This window comes from Salmo salar, chromosome 19 (assembly GCF_965601325.2).
Source record: "Salmo salar chromosome 19, fSalSal1, whole genome shotgun sequence".
In the NCBI taxonomy this organism is placed as follows: Eukaryota; Metazoa; Chordata; class Actinopteri; order Salmoniformes; family Salmonidae; genus Salmo; species Salmo salar.
In genome coordinates, this window is record NC_138309.1 from 45,810,524 (window position 1) to 45,831,420 (window position 20,897).

The 20,897-nt window shown below is 44.1% G+C and overlaps 1 protein-coding gene and 1 pseudogene across 2 annotated transcripts in view; one reads left to right on the forward strand and one right to left on the reverse strand.

Annotated features, from left to right (window-relative positions):
* Positions 1–9,391, reverse strand: part of LOC106578848 (myosin phosphatase Rho-interacting protein) — a 75,065-nt gene extending 65,674 nt beyond the window's left edge. Inside the window, exons 1-2 of one of the 2 annotated variants that reach the window (XM_014158056.3) lie at positions 8,475–9,391; positions 934–1,011 (exon numbers count right to left, since the gene is read on the reverse strand). In XM_014158056.3, coding sequence (XP_014013531.1) covers positions 934–1,011; positions 8,475–8,597 — 201 coding nt within the window. In that variant the 5' untranslated portion in view covers positions 8,598–9,391. The remainder of the gene's footprint in view (positions 1–933; positions 1,012–8,474) is intronic. The other variant, XM_014158057.3, reaches the window with a different exon arrangement.
* A 4,185-nt stretch (positions 9,392–13,576) lies between these two features.
* On the forward strand, positions 13,577–19,974 carry LOC106578861 (dehydrogenase/reductase SDR family member 7C-A-like; annotated as a pseudogene).
* Positions 19,975–20,897: the final 923 nt, after the last annotated feature.

Sequence of the window (20,897 nt, forward strand, 5' to 3'; positions counted from 1 at the left end):
GTACTCTGCTGACATAATCTAATGTTTTGCTTTCGTTGTAAAGCCTTTTTGAAATCGGACAGTGTGGTTAGATTAACGAGAGTCTTGTCTTTAAATAGCTGTAAAATAGTCATATGTTTGAGAAATTGAAGTAATAGGATTTTTAAGGTTTTGAAAATCGCGCCACAGGCTTCAAGTGGCTGTTACGTAGGTGGGACGAATTCGTCCCGCCTAGCCCATAGAGGTTAACTGACTTGTCTAGTTAAATAAAGGTTAAATAAATAAATAAACAATAACTGGATGACATGACGACCCTGCAGTGGACCCTCAGGCCTACATCCACTGTATACAAACACTACCGACGCAGGATCAAAGTCCATTTCTCTGACTATATGATCATAGGTCTGTATTGTTTCAAGCTCTTCCATTACGCCCCGAGCTTACTTCCAAAATGGATTTTTTTTAAACGAGGAAAACCTCCTGATGGTCCAAGTTCACTCACCCCCTCTCACTACGGGGTTCTCACCACCTCTCTCACTACGGGGTTCTCACCCCCTCTCTCACTACGGGGTTCTCACCCCCTCTCTCACTACGGGGTTCTCACCCCCTCTCTCACTACGGGGTTCTCACCCCCTCTCTCACTACGGGGTTCTCACCCCCTCTCTCACTACGGGGTTCTCACCCCCTCTCTCACTACGGGGTTCTCACCCCCTCTCTCACTACGGGGTTCTCACCCCCTCTCTCACTACGGGGTTCTCACCCCCTCTCTCACTACGGGGTTCTCACCCCCTCTAGTATCATGTGACTACAGTGCTACGGAACAGCGAACATGCACACTAACCCATCCCCCACTTCATGTGAGCATGCACACGTGCGCACACACACACACACACACACACACACACACACACACGCACACGCACACGCACACACACGCCTCATGGGTGCTCTTACCCGGGATCTCTGCATGGGATTGCCAAAGTCTGTTCCCTCGGGGGCCAAGCACAGCCATCCGCCATAAATAGGTTTGGCCTGTAAAACACAGAGAAAAGAGCAATTTAGACGAGCATTAACATTGAGGGGGGAGGGGGAAAGCAGTGAGAGAGAAAGTCTGGGTGAATGAGTAGAGAGAGAGAGACCCTCAAGGCGAGGCCGTTTTAAAACCACACCAGTTATCAAGCCTATCAGCGTAAATCAGCACTGTTTGATGCTATAAACCACTGCCTTTCCCTTCAAATTGCTTAGATGAGTTCAGAACGGAGCTTTCTGTGTGAACAACAACAGCGCCTGCCTATCGATCTACATTCACCTCACGGAAGTTGTTTTGAGCCAAAAACCTTCTTGTTCCCAATGAAAACAGAGGAGAAGTTCAAAAGATGTGGAAACATAAACATGGAGACAGAGTTCCCACAGGGCCGAGGGGGAGAAACATTTAAAATGGGTGCTCTTTGTACTCTATTAAAAAACTCCTGTCTGTCTCTGATTTTGACTGTTAAACATTACCAAGAAGCAGCTGTCAGGCCTGTTGGGCTCCTTTTCCCCCTCTGCCCCTTAAATTCCAGGCTAGCGTCTCCCCTGCAGTAGAGAAGTGTACGATTATTAGTCTGCGGGGGATTTTGACCGTATTGCTAGCTAACCCGTGTCCCTGTATATCAGTCATAAATCCACATGTGCCTTGTTTCAACTTGCGAAGACTGCCTGACGAATGTGTCTACAGAGACAGATAGATGAAGTGGTTCCTTTTAAAAAGGTGATGGGTGATTGAGGTAAACGTGCCAGGACATAGTCCTTTGACATCTGATAAGAAGAGTCTGGTGGCCTCCCGAGTGGCGCAGTGGTCTAAGGCACTGCATCACTAGAGATTATAGGTTCGAGTCCAGGCTCTGTCGCAGCCGGCCGCGACCGGGAGACCCATGGGGCGGCGCACAATTGGCCCAGCGTCGTCCGGGTTAGGGGAGGATTTGGCCAGCAGGGATATCCTTGTCTCATCGCGCACTAGCGACTCCTGTGGCGGGCTGGGCGCAGTGCATGCTGACACGGTCGCCAGGTGTACGGTGTTTCCTCCGACACGTTGGTGCAGCTGGCTTCCAGGTTAAGTGGGCAATGTGTCAAGAAGCAGTACAGCTTGGTTGGGTCGTATTTGGGAGGGCGCACGGCTCCCAACCTTCGTCTCTTCCGAGTCCGTATGAGAGTTGCAACGATGAGACAAGACTAACTACCAATTGGAAACCAGGATATTGGGGAGAAAAAGGGGTAAAAAAAATATAATATATATATATATATAATATAAAAGAACAGTCTGGCATTTAGACTGATGATTAGCATACACCAGAGACGATCCAAAATGGATGTTTCCTGTCCTCAGATCCTATATAGGGGTGGAAGACAGCCTAGCAATTAAGAGCGATGGGACAAAAACCTAAAGGTCGCTGGTTCGAATCCCCGAGCTGACTCAGTTGTGCCCTTGAGCAATGCACTTAACCCTAAATTGCTCCAGGGTCACCGCCAGGACGTGACCCCACTCTTCAAGGGTGCCTCAGAGGGAGTGGGGTAGGCAAAAAAACACATAGGACAAATACTATTGTATTATTAAAGCTATACTCCGCATTGAACCACAGAGGACAGCTACATTACTACTCCGCATTGAACCACAGAGGACTGCTACATTACTACTCCGCATTGAACCACAGAGGACTGCTACATTACTACTCCACATTGAACCACAGAGGACAGCTACATTACTACTCCACATTGAACCAGAGGACAGCTACATTACTACTCCACATTGAACCACAGAGAACTTCTACATTACTACTCCACATTGAACCACAGAGGACTGCTACATTACTACTCCACATTGAACCACAGAGGACAGCTACATTACTACTCCACATTGAGCCAGAGGACAGCTACATTACTACTCCACATTGAACCACAGAGGACTGCTACATTACTACTCCACATTGAACCACAGAGAACTTCTACATTACTACTCCACATTGAACCACAGAGGACTGCTACATTACTACTCCACATTGAACCACAGAGGACTGCTACATTACTACTCCGCATTGAACCACAGAGGACTGCTACATTACTACTCTACATTGAACCAGAGGACAGCTACATTACTACTCCACATTGAACCACAGAGGACAGCTACATTATTGTTTTACTGTTCTCACATGCTATGTATTTGTTGCATGAGAAATAAGGAGAGCTGTTACTGCCTCCAGTACAGACATTGTGAAAAACAAAAGGCTCGTCGTCATTGAATTGTGTGGTAGGAAATCCATTAGCGGATTCTGGTGTGATTGATGTAGTGATGTCCCATTCCCTAGGGTCATTATCTCTCCCTACCACTAGTGATGTCCCATTCCCTAGGGTCATTATCTCTCCCTACCACTAGTGATGTCCCATTCCCTAGGGTCATTTATCTCTCCCTACCACTAGTGATGTCCCATTCCCTAGGGTCATTATCTCTCCCTACCACTAGTGATGTCCCATTCCCTAGGGTCATTATCTCTCCCTACCACTAGTGATGTCCCATTCCCTAGGGTCATTATCTCTCCCTACCACTAGTGATGTCCCATTCCCTAGGGTCATTATCTCTCCCTACCACTAGCTGCTTCGTTCGAGTGTCACTCCCGCACCAAGGGACAGTCGAAAACGAGGGGGAGGGCTAAGGGAGGGGGTGGTGGGTTATTGGGATTCAACGCAACTCTCCATTTCCTCCCCACTACAGGCCAAGGGGCCCTGAATGACTGAAGGGGCTTCCTCTCTCCTCCACTCATTTCAGAGCCATGTTAAAAAGTCCATTCAAATGTACTGTGTAGTCCGATTGTCCACCTTACTCCTGCTATCCAAGTAAAACCATTGCAGAGCCTTGGTCATTCTGGAATAGAAATGGAACATATAGATCTAACATACATGATTGTGGACCATGTGGAATTGAGATCAATGTATGTGTATTCTAGAACTCTGGTCTCCACTGGTGAGAGTAACCTCTGGGAAACTCTGCTCCAGTTTCAAGCCCGACCCCACACTTCCTTTCGCAAGCTCTTCCTCTCCTTCCTCCCCCCAAACTCTCTCCAAACTCCTGCCCCCACCGCCACCTCCCTGAGTTCTCTTCCTCCTTCCCTCCCTCCATACTCCTGCCCCCACCACCTCCCTGAGTTCTCTTCCTCCCTCCCTCCCTCCATACTCCTGCCCCCACCACCGCCTCCCCGAGTTCTCTTCTCTCTCCTTCCCTCTATACTCCCCTCATACTCGTCTCCTACCACCTCTCCCAGACTGTTTCTGCTCACTCACTCACCCAGCCACCACCCTCTCTCAAATCCCTCTGTCTATACTTCAGTCACATCCCTGCCCCCCCATCTCTCCCTCCTCCCTGCCCCCCACCATCTATGCTGAGTGTGTTCTCCCCCTCTCCGATGCCTCGGGAACTACAGGGCAGTGTAGCTCAGCGATAGTTATTAAAGGTTGTTTTTCTGGATCTAGGCTCTCTCCTCTCCCAAAAGAACATACAAAGTGCTCTCTCTGGCACACATCATCATGTGAGCTTGGAGGCATCTAGACCTAGGTCTACCCTTCTGGGAAATAAGTCCTTTTTCACACTAAACTAACTGCCAAAGATGGAATCTGCTTTGACGCCCCCTCTCCTCCCACAGTTCCACCTTCCTCCCATCATTGCGGTGTATAACAAAGAGATTGTTTATATTGGATACTGTTCCTCCACATTCTGTTCCTTTTCCTTCAGATAACTTATCCATGTGGGCTAGGAATAATGTTTTTTCTTCTCAATGTTGCAATCATGAGGGAGGTTTGATCAAATGACAGGAGTGTGAAAGATTGAGCTCAGCAACTCCCTTTTCCTTCATGTCCAGAATCAGATTCAAAAGAACTTGTTTTTAAATTTAGGGCTCAAATTCAGTTAGACTAAAACGGGAGCTTCTCTTGGAGCCAGTCAGTGTTTCAACATCATTAAGACACCATTGAAGCACCCCGACCTCCAGTTATCTACTTACTAGAGACCCAGTGGATGGAAGAGGAACCACCCTCCATGTTTCACTTATGATTTCTACACTTCCACTTCCCTGCTTTTTTTTATTTATTTTTTTTATTTTTTTTATTTGGTCCACTCATCCCAAAAGAAGTCATTAAATAATATGAGCGAGCAGATAGGCTACAGTCTTCAATAATGTTTACATTGTCTTGTCAAAAATGGCGGTCAATGTCATGGCTAGTTTCTTAGAATGGATTTGGGATAGAATGTGGTTCTTTTAAAGTATTGTTTTATTTTAAGAAAGTAGGCCTAGCTAGCGTAGAAGATGATTGTTTATGTTGTCAGGTTAAGATCCCCCCGGTATGAGACCAAGTCATTTCCAGCCCTATATAGAGAGAGCAGCGAACAGAAGCATCTCTGGCTCCACCTGTGACGTCCTAAAGGACAGTCTAAACGGGATCCTTGGGACTTCCCATCTCTGATGTCACCCCCATTGAAGTTGAAATTTAAAAATGGTTTGGTAAGTGTTAGGGTTGGGTACGGGTTATGGGTAAGGGTTATGGTTAGGGGTTAAGGTTAGCGTATAGACCTCCCAAGGATCCCGGATAGCGCTAACCGAGAGAGAGGAGGGCTGCATCTCAGGGAGATTAAGAAAGTGATGTAATCACTTTAAGATTATATGCCTGACTCAGCAGTCCGGGTCGGAAGGGGTTAACCCCGCAGTAATCACAAGCAGACCGTCACACACAAACACACACAGTCTCTTTGGAGAGGACGCTTGCTGTTGTTGCTGTTCTTAAGCCACGTTCAAGGGCCCATCTGGACGTCATCGCATGGGATCAATTACAGGATACAACCGAGACTAGCTAACGATCTGGAAGACAGATCTTCTCATTCATTACTTCACTGGCTGAAGGAAAAGGCGAGGGAAGCTTTTTTTACTGGAAACGTGTCATTTCAACCAAAGACTTGACAGTGTTTTGTTTATAACGTATGTGTACTCAAGTCCACATACATGACGACTTTGTGTGTACTTAAGAGCTTCATATTTTCAGTTTTGTGCACCAACATCTTGAGTAGGAGTGTAACGGTCCACGTATTGGTCCCAAACCCGGTCGGTAGCTCTGGTCCGCACTGTGAACCGGATGAATACAGAAAAACAATAGATAAAAAGACACTATGCCTATAATGCTGCATTGTATGCCTCTAGTAACTGAGATGAAAAAAAACATCTCAGACTATTCCGTTAAAACAACTAGAGCCAATGTGCACATTGTAATCAAAATTTGAATCTTAACTGGCGCATTTCAAACTGTCCTTTTGTGAGGCGCAGCGGGTAACTAGCTGTGTATAACGGAGAGTGGTGGATAAACCAGGAGGATCTTCATCATCGATTAAACCTCGAGTTTGGGAACATTTTGTCTTCCCAGTAGATTACAAACAGCGATGGGCATAGAGGGTATGTTGCCACTGCTCAACCAGAATAGCCTGTACAGGTTACTCAAATATGTAGACACATTTACACAGACACCGGAGCAAGACGAAAACGCAAAAGGTATATGAAATACAAATGGTATAGAGAGGAATAGTCCTATAATTCCTATAACTACAATCTAAAACGTCTTACCTGGGAATATTGAAGACTCATGTTAAAAGGAACCACCAGCTTTCATAAGTTCTCATGTTCTGAGCAAGGAACTTAAACGTTAGCTTTTTTACATGGCACATATTGCACTTTTACTTTCTTCTCCAACACTTTGTTTTTGCATTATTTAAACCAAACTGAACATGTTTCATTATTTATTTGAGGCTAAATTGATTTTATTGATGTATTATATTAACTTTAAATAAGTGTTAATTCATTATTGTTGTAATTGTCATTATTACAAATAAATAAAGAAAAAAAAATGAAAAAAAAAAGTGGACGATTAATCAGTATCGGCTTTTTTGGACCTACAATAATTGGTATCGGCGTTGAAAAATCATAATCGGTCCACCTCTGATAAATAAATATATATATAAATAAAAATCTCCCCTCTGCATTCAAGCACCCAGTTCGCAGCCGATTCTGACCGGGCCAAATAGAATTACAAGAGCGATAGGTATGTTTATAGCCATGGATACGCACCCATTCTCAGTGGTTGAGAAGAACAGGGGTTTTCAGCACCTTGTGAAAGTGCTCAAACCACGTTACAAACTTCTCCGTCTCGCACCCATTTCAACAAACAGGAAGTACCCCAGCTCTATGTAAGTAAGATAAAGTCAAAGTTGTCAATGAGTTGGCTAATGAACCCATGTTGCACTTGTCAGCAATCACGTTTTCAAGATATGTAACTTCCAAAATACAGAAATCATCCCCGTATGATGCATTGTTGATGAGTAATCCTGTTTTCATTTAAGAAAGTCCAGTGTTGTTATTCCTCATGATGCTCTTATCGTGTGACTGGGATCAGACCTTATACGACTAATGATCATGTATGGAGACAGGAATAACAACACTTTGGATTTGATGAAATAAACAAAAACATTTTTTGGCATTTCAATTTTCCCGCTGTTTAATGAAAACAAATTGTGACCCTGAAACCACCATAAGTACCAAACAATGGGTTTAGTGAACCACTACATCCCTAATCTTGAGTCAGTTCAGCTGCAGAGAACCCACGGCCAGGGTCACATTCAGGAGGGCACCACCGTATTGTTTGCGTCCACAGATATGTGTGTGGCAGACAGTCCCCTTGAGTCAGCTGGTGACCCTGCTTGCCAGTGCAAGCCCTATGGGACAAGGGGATCTTTCAGGTCAATGTCTCCAGGACCCATGATGGGTCAGTTGATTCCTCCTTTTGGATGGGTGGTGTTATTTGCCAGTTATAAAATGTTATTCCTAACCAGAAGCTAGTCAAAAACATGGTTCATTCATCTATTCAAATCTAAATGTTCATCTGTGTCTTTCCACCATTGTCATATTATCACAGCTTATTCCTAATGTTGAACCAGTGGTTGACGATTGCGAGAAACACTGGTTCTTCCCATCAGAACCACACCTTAGTTTATTGTCAGGCTGAAGCAGGGTAAACATCATTATTTACTGAATGAGGATACAGCCTGAATGTCTAACAAAACACACACTATTGGCAATAGGAAAGCTGATTAATAGATTTGAGGAACACAATTCGCAACAGCCGCAATAACATCTGCTAAATATGTGTGTGTGACCAATACAATTAGATTTTAGGATGGCAAAGTAGACAGCACGAAATAGGCCAACATTGTGTCACCGTTTTAAAACTCTGTTATAAAAACCTACAATACTATGCGAAGTTCCATTGCAAGTTTGACTAGCTAACTGTCTAATTCAATTGTTACATAACTTGCCAGCAACAACAAGCTCAACACGCCCAAATGGTTATATTGTAGCTAGATTAGCAACCAGTTCACGTTACAAGCACCTATGCTACAATGTGGCAACATCACCACAATAACAACGCATTACCTGATTCAGATCTTGATCGGTCAAGAGATGCAACTCCCGAGGTTTGAAGCAATTCTGACATTTACTTTTATTGAAAATGTTCGCCTGGAATTTCCTGCAAGAGTTCTCTTTCGCCGTAGACATTGTATTTCGCCTCCGTTCACCGTAACATGCAAATGTAAAAAAAAAAAAAAAAAAATGCAGTGTATAATTCCGTTGTTTTCTTTAGCTACGTTTATTTAATCCAATTTGGCACATGGGACCAGCAATCCAATGCATGATGATCCAAATAACAAGCGGTCTTGAGTTCACACACACACAATCCATATTCAAGGTCTTGTGTTGTTTAGTTGTACCCAATGTATATTATCCAATATGACTGTTAGCCATCAAGCTAGCTAGACGACACCATTCGTGTGCGTTATTCAGTCCATGGCCTGTATCCACAAAGGCAAGCGAGTAACAAGGTAGTTTTGTTGTGATCGATAGTTAGCTAACTAGCCAATGTTATTGTGCGAACCACAAAAATAGAAATTGCACAGTGTTAGCAGCCTCAAGCTCCAAGGCAACAGCTTCCATCGGGTGGTAACCTAAGTTACACCCGATGAAAGAAAATCACAAAAGTGGAGGTAGCTGGCTAGCAAGAGCTAACTAGCTACAAACGTAACAGTTACTCTTTGCGAAGTTTACCACCACTGTGTATTCACTGGCTAACAAGCTAGGTAATACAATCCTCTCGCCTAGCTAGGTATTTAGCTAGGGTAAAAAAATATATACAAAAAAATGTGTGGAATACAAATCTTCTGCGTAATTCACTCCCCGCTGACCCATAGTACTCAGACGAAGCGCTTCTTACACAATCATTGAAACATAAACGAGTTTTTCGGTTTTGGTTTCCATGGCTAGCTGCGCCCCTGGGTCTCTTACCCAATGGAGGGAGGTCGCGAACGCACAGTTTTCTGCTGGAATTTGCATGGTATCTCGCGATAGTTGCTCTACAACGCCATCTTGCTAGGCATGGGGCCGCACCAATAATGGATAAACACTAGTTGTATTTTCTTTTGTGTTCCTTTGCGATGGACTTTGTGAGAGGCTTTGAATTACCAGTCGGCCATATTGGTAATTCCTAGAAGACGCATGAAGGAATGAAGGGAATTCTACATTATTTCAATGAAATGTTTCAAGGACAAAAGTACATGTATTTAATGTTTTTTTTGTTGTTGTTGTAGTGGGGACAGTAACATTAGTAATCTCAAAAAGTATACTTTAAGGAAATTGTATTTCTAAATGTTTTTATTCATATCTTAAGCTCACATAATATAATTTAATAGCATTATGCATTAAGGTGTTTGTAATTGAATAAACGTGGCAAAAACGAATGTTTTTCTATTGCTTCTAAAAAATCTTTGTTACAACGGTGGGGCAGTAGGCAAATGGAGGAGCGGTGGCTTCAAAACAGCACCCCCTATTAGTCTTCTAGTATATATAAACCATTGGCAGCAGGGAGAGCTCCAATGACCATTTGTGCCTCTGAAACGGATCTAGAATCAGATTTCTCTTCTGTTATCCCATCCTAAAGCCAACCCAGGATCAATAACTAATGGAATAAGTACCAGGGACAAACCAGTAATGGTGCATAGGTAAACCACTGAGGAAGCCAAGCCAAGACAGTAAAAAAGCCATATTACAACCTACAACCTTGTGATAATTGCGTTGTTTGCTCTATAACCCATTCGTTCACACGCCACCGTGATGTAAAATAAGGCCGTGACAACAAAAAGACAATCACACAGTGGCGGAATAAATTCAACAACAGATACGTTTGTTTCATCACATAACCAGAGAGCAACATCTGTCCGGTGAAGTCCACAAAGCAAATACTGCATGTAACAAGCAGGTATTATCACCTGCAGCATGGTCAAGCAAGTTCATGTTTTCAACAGTTTACTAAACAACTACTGATTTAGAACCATGGAGTTACAGCAAGTCAGCACAAAGACAACAGGAGCACTGCCTCCACTATTCCAGCACCATTTCAACTTAAACTGCTTCAAGTTAGCATTCTAAAGCATTTTTCAACTGTGACACCATGTTGTCATATTTTATGCTGTCTGTCAACATTGCCATCCTCAAGGCGATTAATTGATGGGCATCAAACATCCAATTTACACAGACATTCTTTCAATCCATAGAGTTTTCAAGTCGTGGTTTCTGACACATCCCTGAAAATCACAGATCTTTCTCGTACCATTGTAATATTCCTACAGTCTAGTATCACAAGTCTGTCCTACTATCTGTGACGATAAGCAGAAGTACCGCACTCATTCGGAGGGCTGGTGAAACACCCCACCCATCCTCGGTCTTTATAAAATGAGAACGAATTGAATTGGTTTTCCCATGCATGTTCAAATAAAGCTTTAGTATATTGAGATTGGACTGCCTTCTTAGTGGGTTTTCCACCACACTGTAAATTAGGCCTCAGATGTCAATGATAACATCTGCATACATTGGTAGCCTACTTGTTATCAACATAGTCTGCATGTCCATAGTGAACCTCTAAAATAGATTTTGGGCACTATATATGCCTACTAATAATGCAACAATCAACAAGGCACACATCTGTAGAATCTGTTCACATTGTTGTTCAATTATTTTGTTGATACAGTGTAGATGGAGTGCGATAAAGTAATATGTTTGGCATTTAGTTACACAGTTGCAGTTCAATTGCAGTAATTAGCACGTCACACCTCACCACCCTTTCTCACAGTTTTGCTACTTTACTGGAGGCATTTAGTGACTATCCTGGGGGGCATTTAATGACTATCCGGCGGGCATTTAGTGACTATCCTGGAGGCATTTAATGACTATCCTGGAGGCATTTAGTGACTATCCTGGAGGCATTTAATGACTATCCTGGAGGCATTTAGTGACTATCCTGGAGGCATTTAGTGACTATCCTGGGGGGCATTTAATGACTATCCTGGAGGCATTTAATGACTATCCTGGTGGCATTTAGTGACTATCCTGGAGGCATTTAGTGACTATCCTGGGGGGCATTTAATGACTATCCTGGAGGCATTTAATGACTATCCTGGAGGCATTTAGTGACTGTCCTGGAGGCATTTAGTGACTGTCCTGGAAGCATTTAATGACTATCCTGGAGGCATTTAGTGACTATCCTGGAGGCATTTAATGACTATCCTGGAGGCATTTAGTGACTGTCCTGGAAGCATTTAATGACTATCCTGGAGGCATTTAGTGACTGTCCTAGAGACATTTAATGACTATCCTGGAGGCATTTAGTGACTGTCCTGGAGGCATTTAATGACTATCCTGGAGGCATTTAATGACTATCCTGGAGGCATTTAGTGACTGTCCTAGAGACATTTAATGACTATCCTGGAGGCATTTAGTGACTATCCTGGGGGGCATTTAATGACTATCCTGGGGGGCATTTAATGACTATCCTGAAGGCATTTAGTGACTATCCTGGGGGGCATTTAATGACTATCCTGGAGGCATTTAGTGACTATTCTGCAAGTATTTAGTGACTATCCTGGAGACATTAAGTGACTATCCGGGAGGCATTTAGTGACTATCCTGGGGACATTTAATGACTATCCTGAAGGCATTTAGTGGCTATCCTGGGGGCATTTAGTGACTATCCTGGGGGGCATTTAGTGACTATCCTCGAGGTGACAGGAAGGCATTTAGTGGCAACAGGCAGCTTGGTCCGGCCCAAGGTATTTTTCAGTGTTGTCCTCAGACACTCTTTACATGGCCAATGTGTCATCAGTGCTACCACACTCACCCTGCAAAACCCTGGAGGCTCACATACACAGGGGAAAGACTGGGATATGCATAGATTAGAGGGGGGATGCTGTGTGTATTGTCTTTTGTATACAGTGACTGTACATGATTGGGGCTACTGGTGTACCTATACTTTAGTAATATTGTCAGTGTGACGAGTAAAGTTCACTCTTAAAAGAAGGGTTCCAAAAGGGTTCTGCGGTTGTCCCCATAGAGAACCCTTTTTGGTTACAGGTAGAGCTCTTTTTGGTTCCATGTAGAACCCTTTGTGGAAAGGGTTCTACCTGGAACCCAAAAGGTTTCTACTTGGAAACAAATGGGGTTCTTCAAAAGGTTCTTCTATGGGGACAGCCAAAGAACCCTTTTGGTTCTAGATAGCACCTTTTTTTCTAGAGTGTAGGAGTAAAATAGAAGTGTTTGCTCTCTAGGTGGTTAAGTGGTGTCTTTGCCATATGCATGTTCCTATCCAATCCTTGTAGATCTAGAGCCATGGGGTTTGGGGTGGGTTTGGAAGTGAGAACAGCTGTCCTCGGGAAGGGTTCAGAGTCAAACCCATATGACTGCCTCTACATGGTGAAAGGTGACCCATGGGTTTCTCTGTCATCTTCATTCACGTCATTACGTGAATATAGGAAGAGGGGTGTTGAATTTTGTCCTGCGGTAGACACCTTATCTGGGGAACACAAGCATTCTTACAAAACCCCAGGTTCATTCCTCAAATGTAGAAATCGTGTTACACTGCGTTTACTAGAGTTTAGATATTTGTTATTTGATAACATCATGTTGAGATATGATTTCTGTTTGTCAATGATACACAAACATGATCGGAACTTCAAAAATATTGTACATCACAAACCACATCACAGACTGCAATACAAAACAATCACATATTGTGTAATTTTTTTAATTTAACTAGGCAAGTCAGTTAAGAACAAATTGTAATTTACAATAACGGCCTACCCCGGCCAAACCCTAACGACGCTGGCCCAATTGTGCGCCGCCCAATGTGACACAGCCTGGTTCTGTGAAGTGACGCCTCAAGCACTGAGATGCAGTGCCTTAGACTGCTGCGCCACTCGGGAGCTCCAGTTACTGATGGCCTCTCTCTCTCTCTTTCTCTCTCTCTCTCTCTCTCTCTCTCGCTCTCCCCCTCTTTCCTCTCTCCCCCTCTCTCCTCTATCCCCCCTCTCTCTCTCTCCTATCCCCTCTCTCTCTCTTTCCCCCCTCTCTCCTCTCTCCCCCCTCTCTCCTCTATCCCCCCCTCTCTCTCTCCTATCCCCCTCTATCTCCCCCTTCTCTCGTTCCTGCAGAAGATGGCGGTCCCCAGTGTGATGGTGCTGCCCATGCTAATCGTGGTGGCTGCTGGGATCTTCTACATCTATTACCAGATCAGTCCAAGGTCAAGAACAAAGTGGAGGTCATCACTGATGTCAAGAGTGGAAGTGGTGAGGATTTTTGATAGTCTTATTTGTAATTCAATCTCAATTCAAATGGGGGGAAATTTGAATGAACTGTATAAATGCATCACCATTCAAGAATAGCCGGGGAAGAAACAATGTAACATACTGAGTGATTTAAAAAGTCATAGTCAATCGATCAGTAATATAATAGGGATATCTAGTCAGTTGTACAACTGAAATGTGTCTTCCGCGTAATTGAAATCCACGTCTTAGGCAAACAGTGGATTAACTGCCTTGATCAATTATCAGCCTTGATTAGTTCAAGTAACAGACACATCTCAACATCAACTGTTCAGAAGAGACTTTGTGAATCAAGCCTTCATGGTCGAATTGCTGCAAAGAAACCACTACTAAAGGACACCAATAAAAATAAGAGACTTGCTTTGGCCAAGAAACATGAGTAATTGACATTAGACTGGTGGAAATGTGTCCTTTGGTCTTGAGTCCAAATTGGAGATTTTTGGTTCCAACCACTGTGTCTTTGTGAGACGCGGAGTAGGTAAACGGATGATCTCTGCATGTGTGATTCCCACCATAAAGCATGTAGGAGGAGGTGTTATGGTGTGGGAGTGCTTTGCTGGTGACACTGTCTGTGATTTATTTAGAATTCAAGGCCCACTTAACCAGAATGGCTAACACAGCATTCTGCAGCAATATGCCATCCCATCTGGTTTGGCATATCATTTGTTTTTCAACAGGACAATGACCCAACACACCTCCAGACTGTGTAAGGGTTATTGAGATGGTTTGGGATGAGTCGGACCGCAGAGTGAAGGAAAAGCAGCCTAGGAAAAGTGCTCAGCATATGTGGGAACTCCTTCAAGACTGCTGGAAAAGCATTCCAGGTGAAGCTGGTTGACAAAATGCCAAGAGTGCAAAGATGTCATGAAGGGAAAAGGTGGCTACTTTGAAGAATCTCAAATATAAAATATATTTTGATTTGTTTAACACTTTTTTGGTTACTGCATGATTTCATATGTGTTATTTCATAGCTTGATGTCTTCACTATTATTCTACAATGTAGAAAATAGCAAAAATAAAGAAAAACCCTTGAATGAGAAGGTGTGTCCAAACTTTTGTCTGGTACTGTATATTTAGAAAATATATATGGTGGATTGGAAATGATGAAGACAATTACATTGATAGAAGCCACAATCTATCTGCAATATTAAAGCTGATCTACCCCTTTATTTTTTTTAATGGGTCAATGCAGAAACAAGAGGCTTCCACCTTGGACTGGGTTAATACCACAATTAATTAAATCCACCCCTCTCTCTCCATCTTTCTATCAGATTTCAGGTAAGATCCAAGTGCAGACTGTGTAGAAGTAACAACGTTTATTGCAACAACAGGGGCAGGCAAACGACAGGTCAAGGCAGGCAGGGGTCAGGTAAGGCAGAGGTCGGTATTCCAGAGTAGGGGCAAAGGCACAGGACGGCAGGCTCAGCGTCAGGACAGGAAAGGGTCAAAACCAGGAGGACGAGGAAAAAGAGAGACAGAGGAAAAGCATGCGCTGAGACAAACCACTGGTTGACTTGAACAAACAAGACAAACTGGCACAGACAGACAGAAAACACAGGTATAAATACCCAGGGGATAAGTGGGGAAGATTGGCGACACCTGGAGGGGGGTGGAGACAAGCACAAGGACAGGTGAAACAGATCAGGCCATGACACTTTCTCTCCCACTCCTTTCTCCCTCCATTCCTCCCTCCCACTCCAGAGTGTGCTTGTCTCTTCCATAAGTGTGGTGCCAAGTTGATTCTGTGTGGGGCCAGCTGGGACAAGTTGTAGTCTCTGTACAACACATTGACCAGCGGGGCTGACCCCAGAGTGGTGAGTAACGACATATGAACCAACGGGGCTGAACCCAGAGTGGTGAGTCATTGATCAGCGGGGCTGAACCCCAGAGTGGTGAGTCATTGACCAGCGGGGCTGACCCCAGAGTGGTGAGTAACGACATATGAACCAGCGGGGCTGAACCCAGAGTGGTGAGTCATTGACCAGTGGGTCTGAACCCAGGAGTGGTGAGTCATTGACCAGCGGGGCTGGCCCCAGAGTGGTGAGTCATTGACCGGCGGGGCTGACCCCAGAGTGGTGAGTCATTGACCAGAGGGGCTGACCCCAGAGTGGTGAGTCATTGACCAGCTGGGCTGACCCCAGAGTGGTGAGTCATTGACCAGCGGGCTAAACTCCAGAGTGGTGAGTCATTGACCAGCGGGGCTAAACTCCAGAGTGTGAGTCATTGACCAGCGGGGCTGACCCCAGAGTGGTGAGTCATTGACCAGCGGGCTAAACTCCAGAGTGGTGAGTCATTGACCAGCGGGGCTAAACTCCAGAGTGTGAGTCATTGACCAGCGGGGCTGACCCCAGAGTGGTGAGTCATTGACCAGTGGGGCTAAACTCCAGAGTGGTGAGTCATTGACCAGCGGGGCTGACCCCAGAGTGGTGAGTCATTGACCAGAGGGGCTGACCCCAGAGTGGTGAGTCATTGACCAGCGGGGCTGACCCCAGAATGGTGAGTCATTGACCAGAGGGGCTGACCCCAGAGTGGTGAGTCATTGACCAGCGGGGATGACCCCAGAGTTGTGAGTCATTGACCAGTGGGGCTAAACTCCAGAATGGTGAGTCACAACACTAGTATGAGTTAACTAATTAAAGTTCTTATCATAGTTTTATGCTCGTCTGTTGTCTCCATCTCCCCTCTCACCATTCCTCTTCTGGTGACAGACAATGGCAGATTATCCACTCTGAAAGTGCTCTGTCCTCTGGGTGTCTCTGCTGCACAGGGCAGAGCAGTGGTGTGTTCGTGGAAAAATTCCATATGTCATCAACACTAGAAAGGGGAGATATGATGATGAGCAAAGACATGAGCAAAGACACCTGTTAGGGTGTAACTTAAATGTGTATGTCACACCAGCCTTCTCTTTGGCTCCCTCTCCTGTCCAGCTCAGGCGTTCAGTGTAGCCGGCCTTCTAGCTGCTGCCAAACCTGCTGCTGGCAAAAGCCTTTCACTCATCAACTTGTCTCGTCATCACAACACACACCTTGTTCCAATCCCCAGTGTATCACTGTATATATATACTCCCTCTGTCATTTGTCTTTGTCAGTCAGTCATTGTATGTTGCTTGTTTTCCTGAGAGGAATCTCTCCTAGTATTTCCTGAGAGGAATCTCTCCTAGTATTTCCTGAGTACTTTATTATTTTGCACTTTGGGTTTCGTCCCATTTTTATATATGGAGCTTTAATAAATTCAGTATTTCTAAACCTGCGACTGCCTACTCCTCTCTACACTTGTGACAGTATAAGAGGAGTTTAAAGTTAGGGTTAGAGGTTAAATAATCATTTCTTTCCAGCACAAGCAGACACTCGAGCGTCAGCTGTCTTCAGACCTTCACACCCATGTTGCTATTGTATTGATTAATGTAAAGTTTTCTTAACAGTATAAAGTTCCTCTCCTGTCCATGCTTCTCTGATCCATATGTTATTTTCCTTTGCATCCCTCTCTCCTCTGCTCAGACATTTCCTTCCAAGCTGGTGCTGCTGGACTTCAGTGACATGGACGGTATGCCTGAGGTGGTGGAGTGCTGCGGCTGTGTGGACGTCCTGCTGTGTAACAGCAGCATGAAGCTGAAGGCCGTACACACCGCCTCACTTGAGCTGGACAGGAACATCATGGACATCAACTACCAGCACATTGGCCAAAGGTAAGAAGGACTTTTAAAAAAAGGAAAATACAGTAACACATTGTTTGAGTTGCAGGTGATTGATTCAGTTATTGATTGAATTACTGATTGATTGATGCTGCAGGTGATTGATTCAGTTATTGATTGAACAACTGATTGATTGATGCTGCAGGTGATTGATTCAGTTATTGATTGAATTACTGATTGATTGATGCTGCAGGTGTCCTTACAGCTATGATCTCTAGGAGGTCCGGTCACATTCTATTGGTCAACAGCATCCGGGGAAGACTGGTTCCCCTTCAGTACCTCCTGTATGGATGTATTACATAGTTCCCCTTCAGAACCTCCTGTATGGATGTATTACATAGTTCCCCTTCAGAACCTCCTGTATGGATGTATTACATAGTTCCCTTCAGAACCTCCTGCATGGATGTATTACATAGTTCCCCTTCAGAACCTCCTGTATGGATGCGTTACATAGTTCCCTTCAGAACCTCCTGTATGGATGCGTTACATAGTTCCCTTCAGAACCTCCTGCATGGATGTGTTACATAGTTCCCCGTCAGAACCTCCTGCATGGATGTATTACATAGTTCCCTTCAGAACCTCCTGTATGGTTGCGTTACATAGTTCCCTTCAGAACCTCCTGTATGGATGTATTACATAGTTCCCTTCAGAACCTCCTGTATGGATGTGTTACATAGTTCCCCTTCAGAACCTCCTGTATGGATGTGTTACATAGTTCCCTTCAGAACCTCCTGTATGGATGTATTACATAGTTCCCCTTCAGAACCTCCTGTATGGATGTGTTACATAGTTCCCTTCAGAACCTCCTGTATGGATGCGTTACATAGTTCCCTTCAGAACCTCCTGTATGGATGTGTTACATAGTTCCCCTTCAGAACCTCCTGTATGGATGTGTTACATAGTTCCCCTTCAGAACCTCCTGTATGGATGTATTACATAGTTCCCTTCAGAACCTCCTGTATGGATGTATTACATAGTTCCCCTTCAGAACCTCCTGTATGGATGTATTACATAGTCCCTTTCAGAACCTCCTGTATGGATGTATTACATAGTTCCCCTTCAGAACCTCCTGTATGGATGTATTACATAGTTCCCTTCAGAACCTCCTGTATGGATGTATTACATTGTCCCTTTCAGAACCTCCTGTATGGATGTATTACATAGTTCCCCTTCAGAACCTCCTGTATGGATGTATTACATAGTTCCCTTTCAGAACCTCCTGTATGGATGTATTACATAGTCCCTTTCAGAACCTCCTGTATGGATGTATTACATAGTCCATTTCAGAACCTCCTGTATGGATGTATTACATAGTCCATTTCAGAACCTCCTGTATGGATGTATTACATAGTCCATTTCAGAACCTCCTGTATGGATATATTACATAGTCCCTTTCAGAACCTCCTGTATGGATGTATTACATAGTCCCGTGCCTTTGCCAAAAGTTACACCACCCTACCAGTGTCAAAACTCACTTGTTTGGCTCTCACTTTAAATATAATTGTTTCTATTGAATATGCGGTGCAAGCATTCTTTTACTGCCTGCAAGTCGAGGTGGAGGAGTATGGGACACTAGTCAGCACTTTTAGCCACACCTTTATCAACGCAGCTGCCCCCTCCAAGCCCCCTGCTAAACCTCATACATGCACCATATTGAACATGCACCGTACTGAACATGCACCGTACTGAACAGGCACCGTAGTGAACATGCAACGTACTGAACATGCACCGTACTGAACAGGCACCGTAGTGAACAGGCACCGTAGTGAACATGCACCGTACTGAACAGGCACCGTAGTGAACATGCAACGTACTGAACATGCACCGTACTGAACATGCACCGTACTGAACAGGCACCGTAGTGAACAGGCACCGTACTGAACAGGCACCGTAGTGAACATGCAACGTACTGAACAGGCACCGTACTGAACAGGCACCGTAGTGAACAGGCACCGTAGTGAACAGGCACCGTAGTGAACATGCACCGTAGTGAACAGGCAACATAGTGAACAGGCACCATACTGAACAGACACCATACTGAACAGACACTATACTGAACAGACACCATACTGAACAGGCAACATACTGAAGAGATAGCTCTCTCTATCTCGTGTCTCCAAACACACCGTGGCGGCACCGTAGCCTAGTGGTTAGAATGTTGGACTAGTAACCGAAAGGTTGCAAGTTCGAATCCCCGAGCTGACAAGTTATTCCTGAGTTGTTCTGCCCCTGAACAAGGCAGTTCACCCACTATTCCTAGGCCATCATTGTAAATAAGAATTTGTTCTTAACTGACTTGCCTAGTAAAATAAAACATGCATACTGTATGCATCGACTGGTTTCCAAACAAAAGGAGCCTGTGGCAGTATGTGAGTAGAGACAAATAGACTTCAGTCTAGAAAGATTTTCAGTAAAATCATTAGCCTATACAGTATATGTTTTGAGTAAAAAAATGATATATTCATTCTGATAATTCTGAGTTCTCCTTCTCTCCTCAGTTGGCATGCCTCCGGCCGATCTGGCCAATGAGATTGTGTGAACGCCGAGCAGGAAAAATAAATAGATTCTGCTGGCCACGCCCATCCCCAGGATCACTCTCTACCTCCTCTCCTTCTTCCCCTCGTTCTTCTTTGTCACGGTTGCCGGTGGAGTGAAGGACTCTGTCATGGCAGAACAGACGCAGTAGAAGGAAGGAAAGAGAGGAGAAGAGAGTAGAAGGGAAGATGGAAGAAGAGAGAAAATATAAGAAGGATAATAGAATGTATAGCGTATTACAGCACAGTTCAATACAATGTAATCTAACCCATCAGAGTAGAAGCGTATAGTCTACATGTCCACGCCTCTGATGACATTGCAGTTTGCCTTTGTTCCTGTAGATGGCAGCATTTAACTGTTCTTGTATTCTTACAATGTGCCTGTGCCAAACGTTACACCACCTACCACTATCAAAATTCACTTGTTTGGCTCTCACTTTAAATATAGTTGTTTCTATTGGATATTTCAGTGTGTAGACTAGCCACATTATATGGCCTCATATGAAGATGTAGTTTGGTAGGTGATGGTTGTCTTTTCATTTGACCTTATCCTTTATCCAATACACTTGTCTGCGTGAATGACTTTATTTGTCTGTGATTTTTATAGAAAACATTTATGTAAATATTTGATTGATTTCATTTATATTTCAATGCGATTGTATATGGCACTAATGTCGAGCAATAATACAGACTTGGGATTGATTTTGTTTACAACTTGGGGCGGCAGGTAGCCTAGTGGTTAGAGCGTTGGGCCAGTAACTAAAAGGTTGGTAGATTGAATCCCTGAGCTGACAAGGTAAAAATTTGTCATTCTGCCCCTGAACAATGCAGTTAACCCACTGTTCCTAGGTCGTCAGTGTAAATAAGAATTTGTTCTTAACTGGCTTACCTAGTTAAATAAAAAATACAGCATGCACGCATACACATT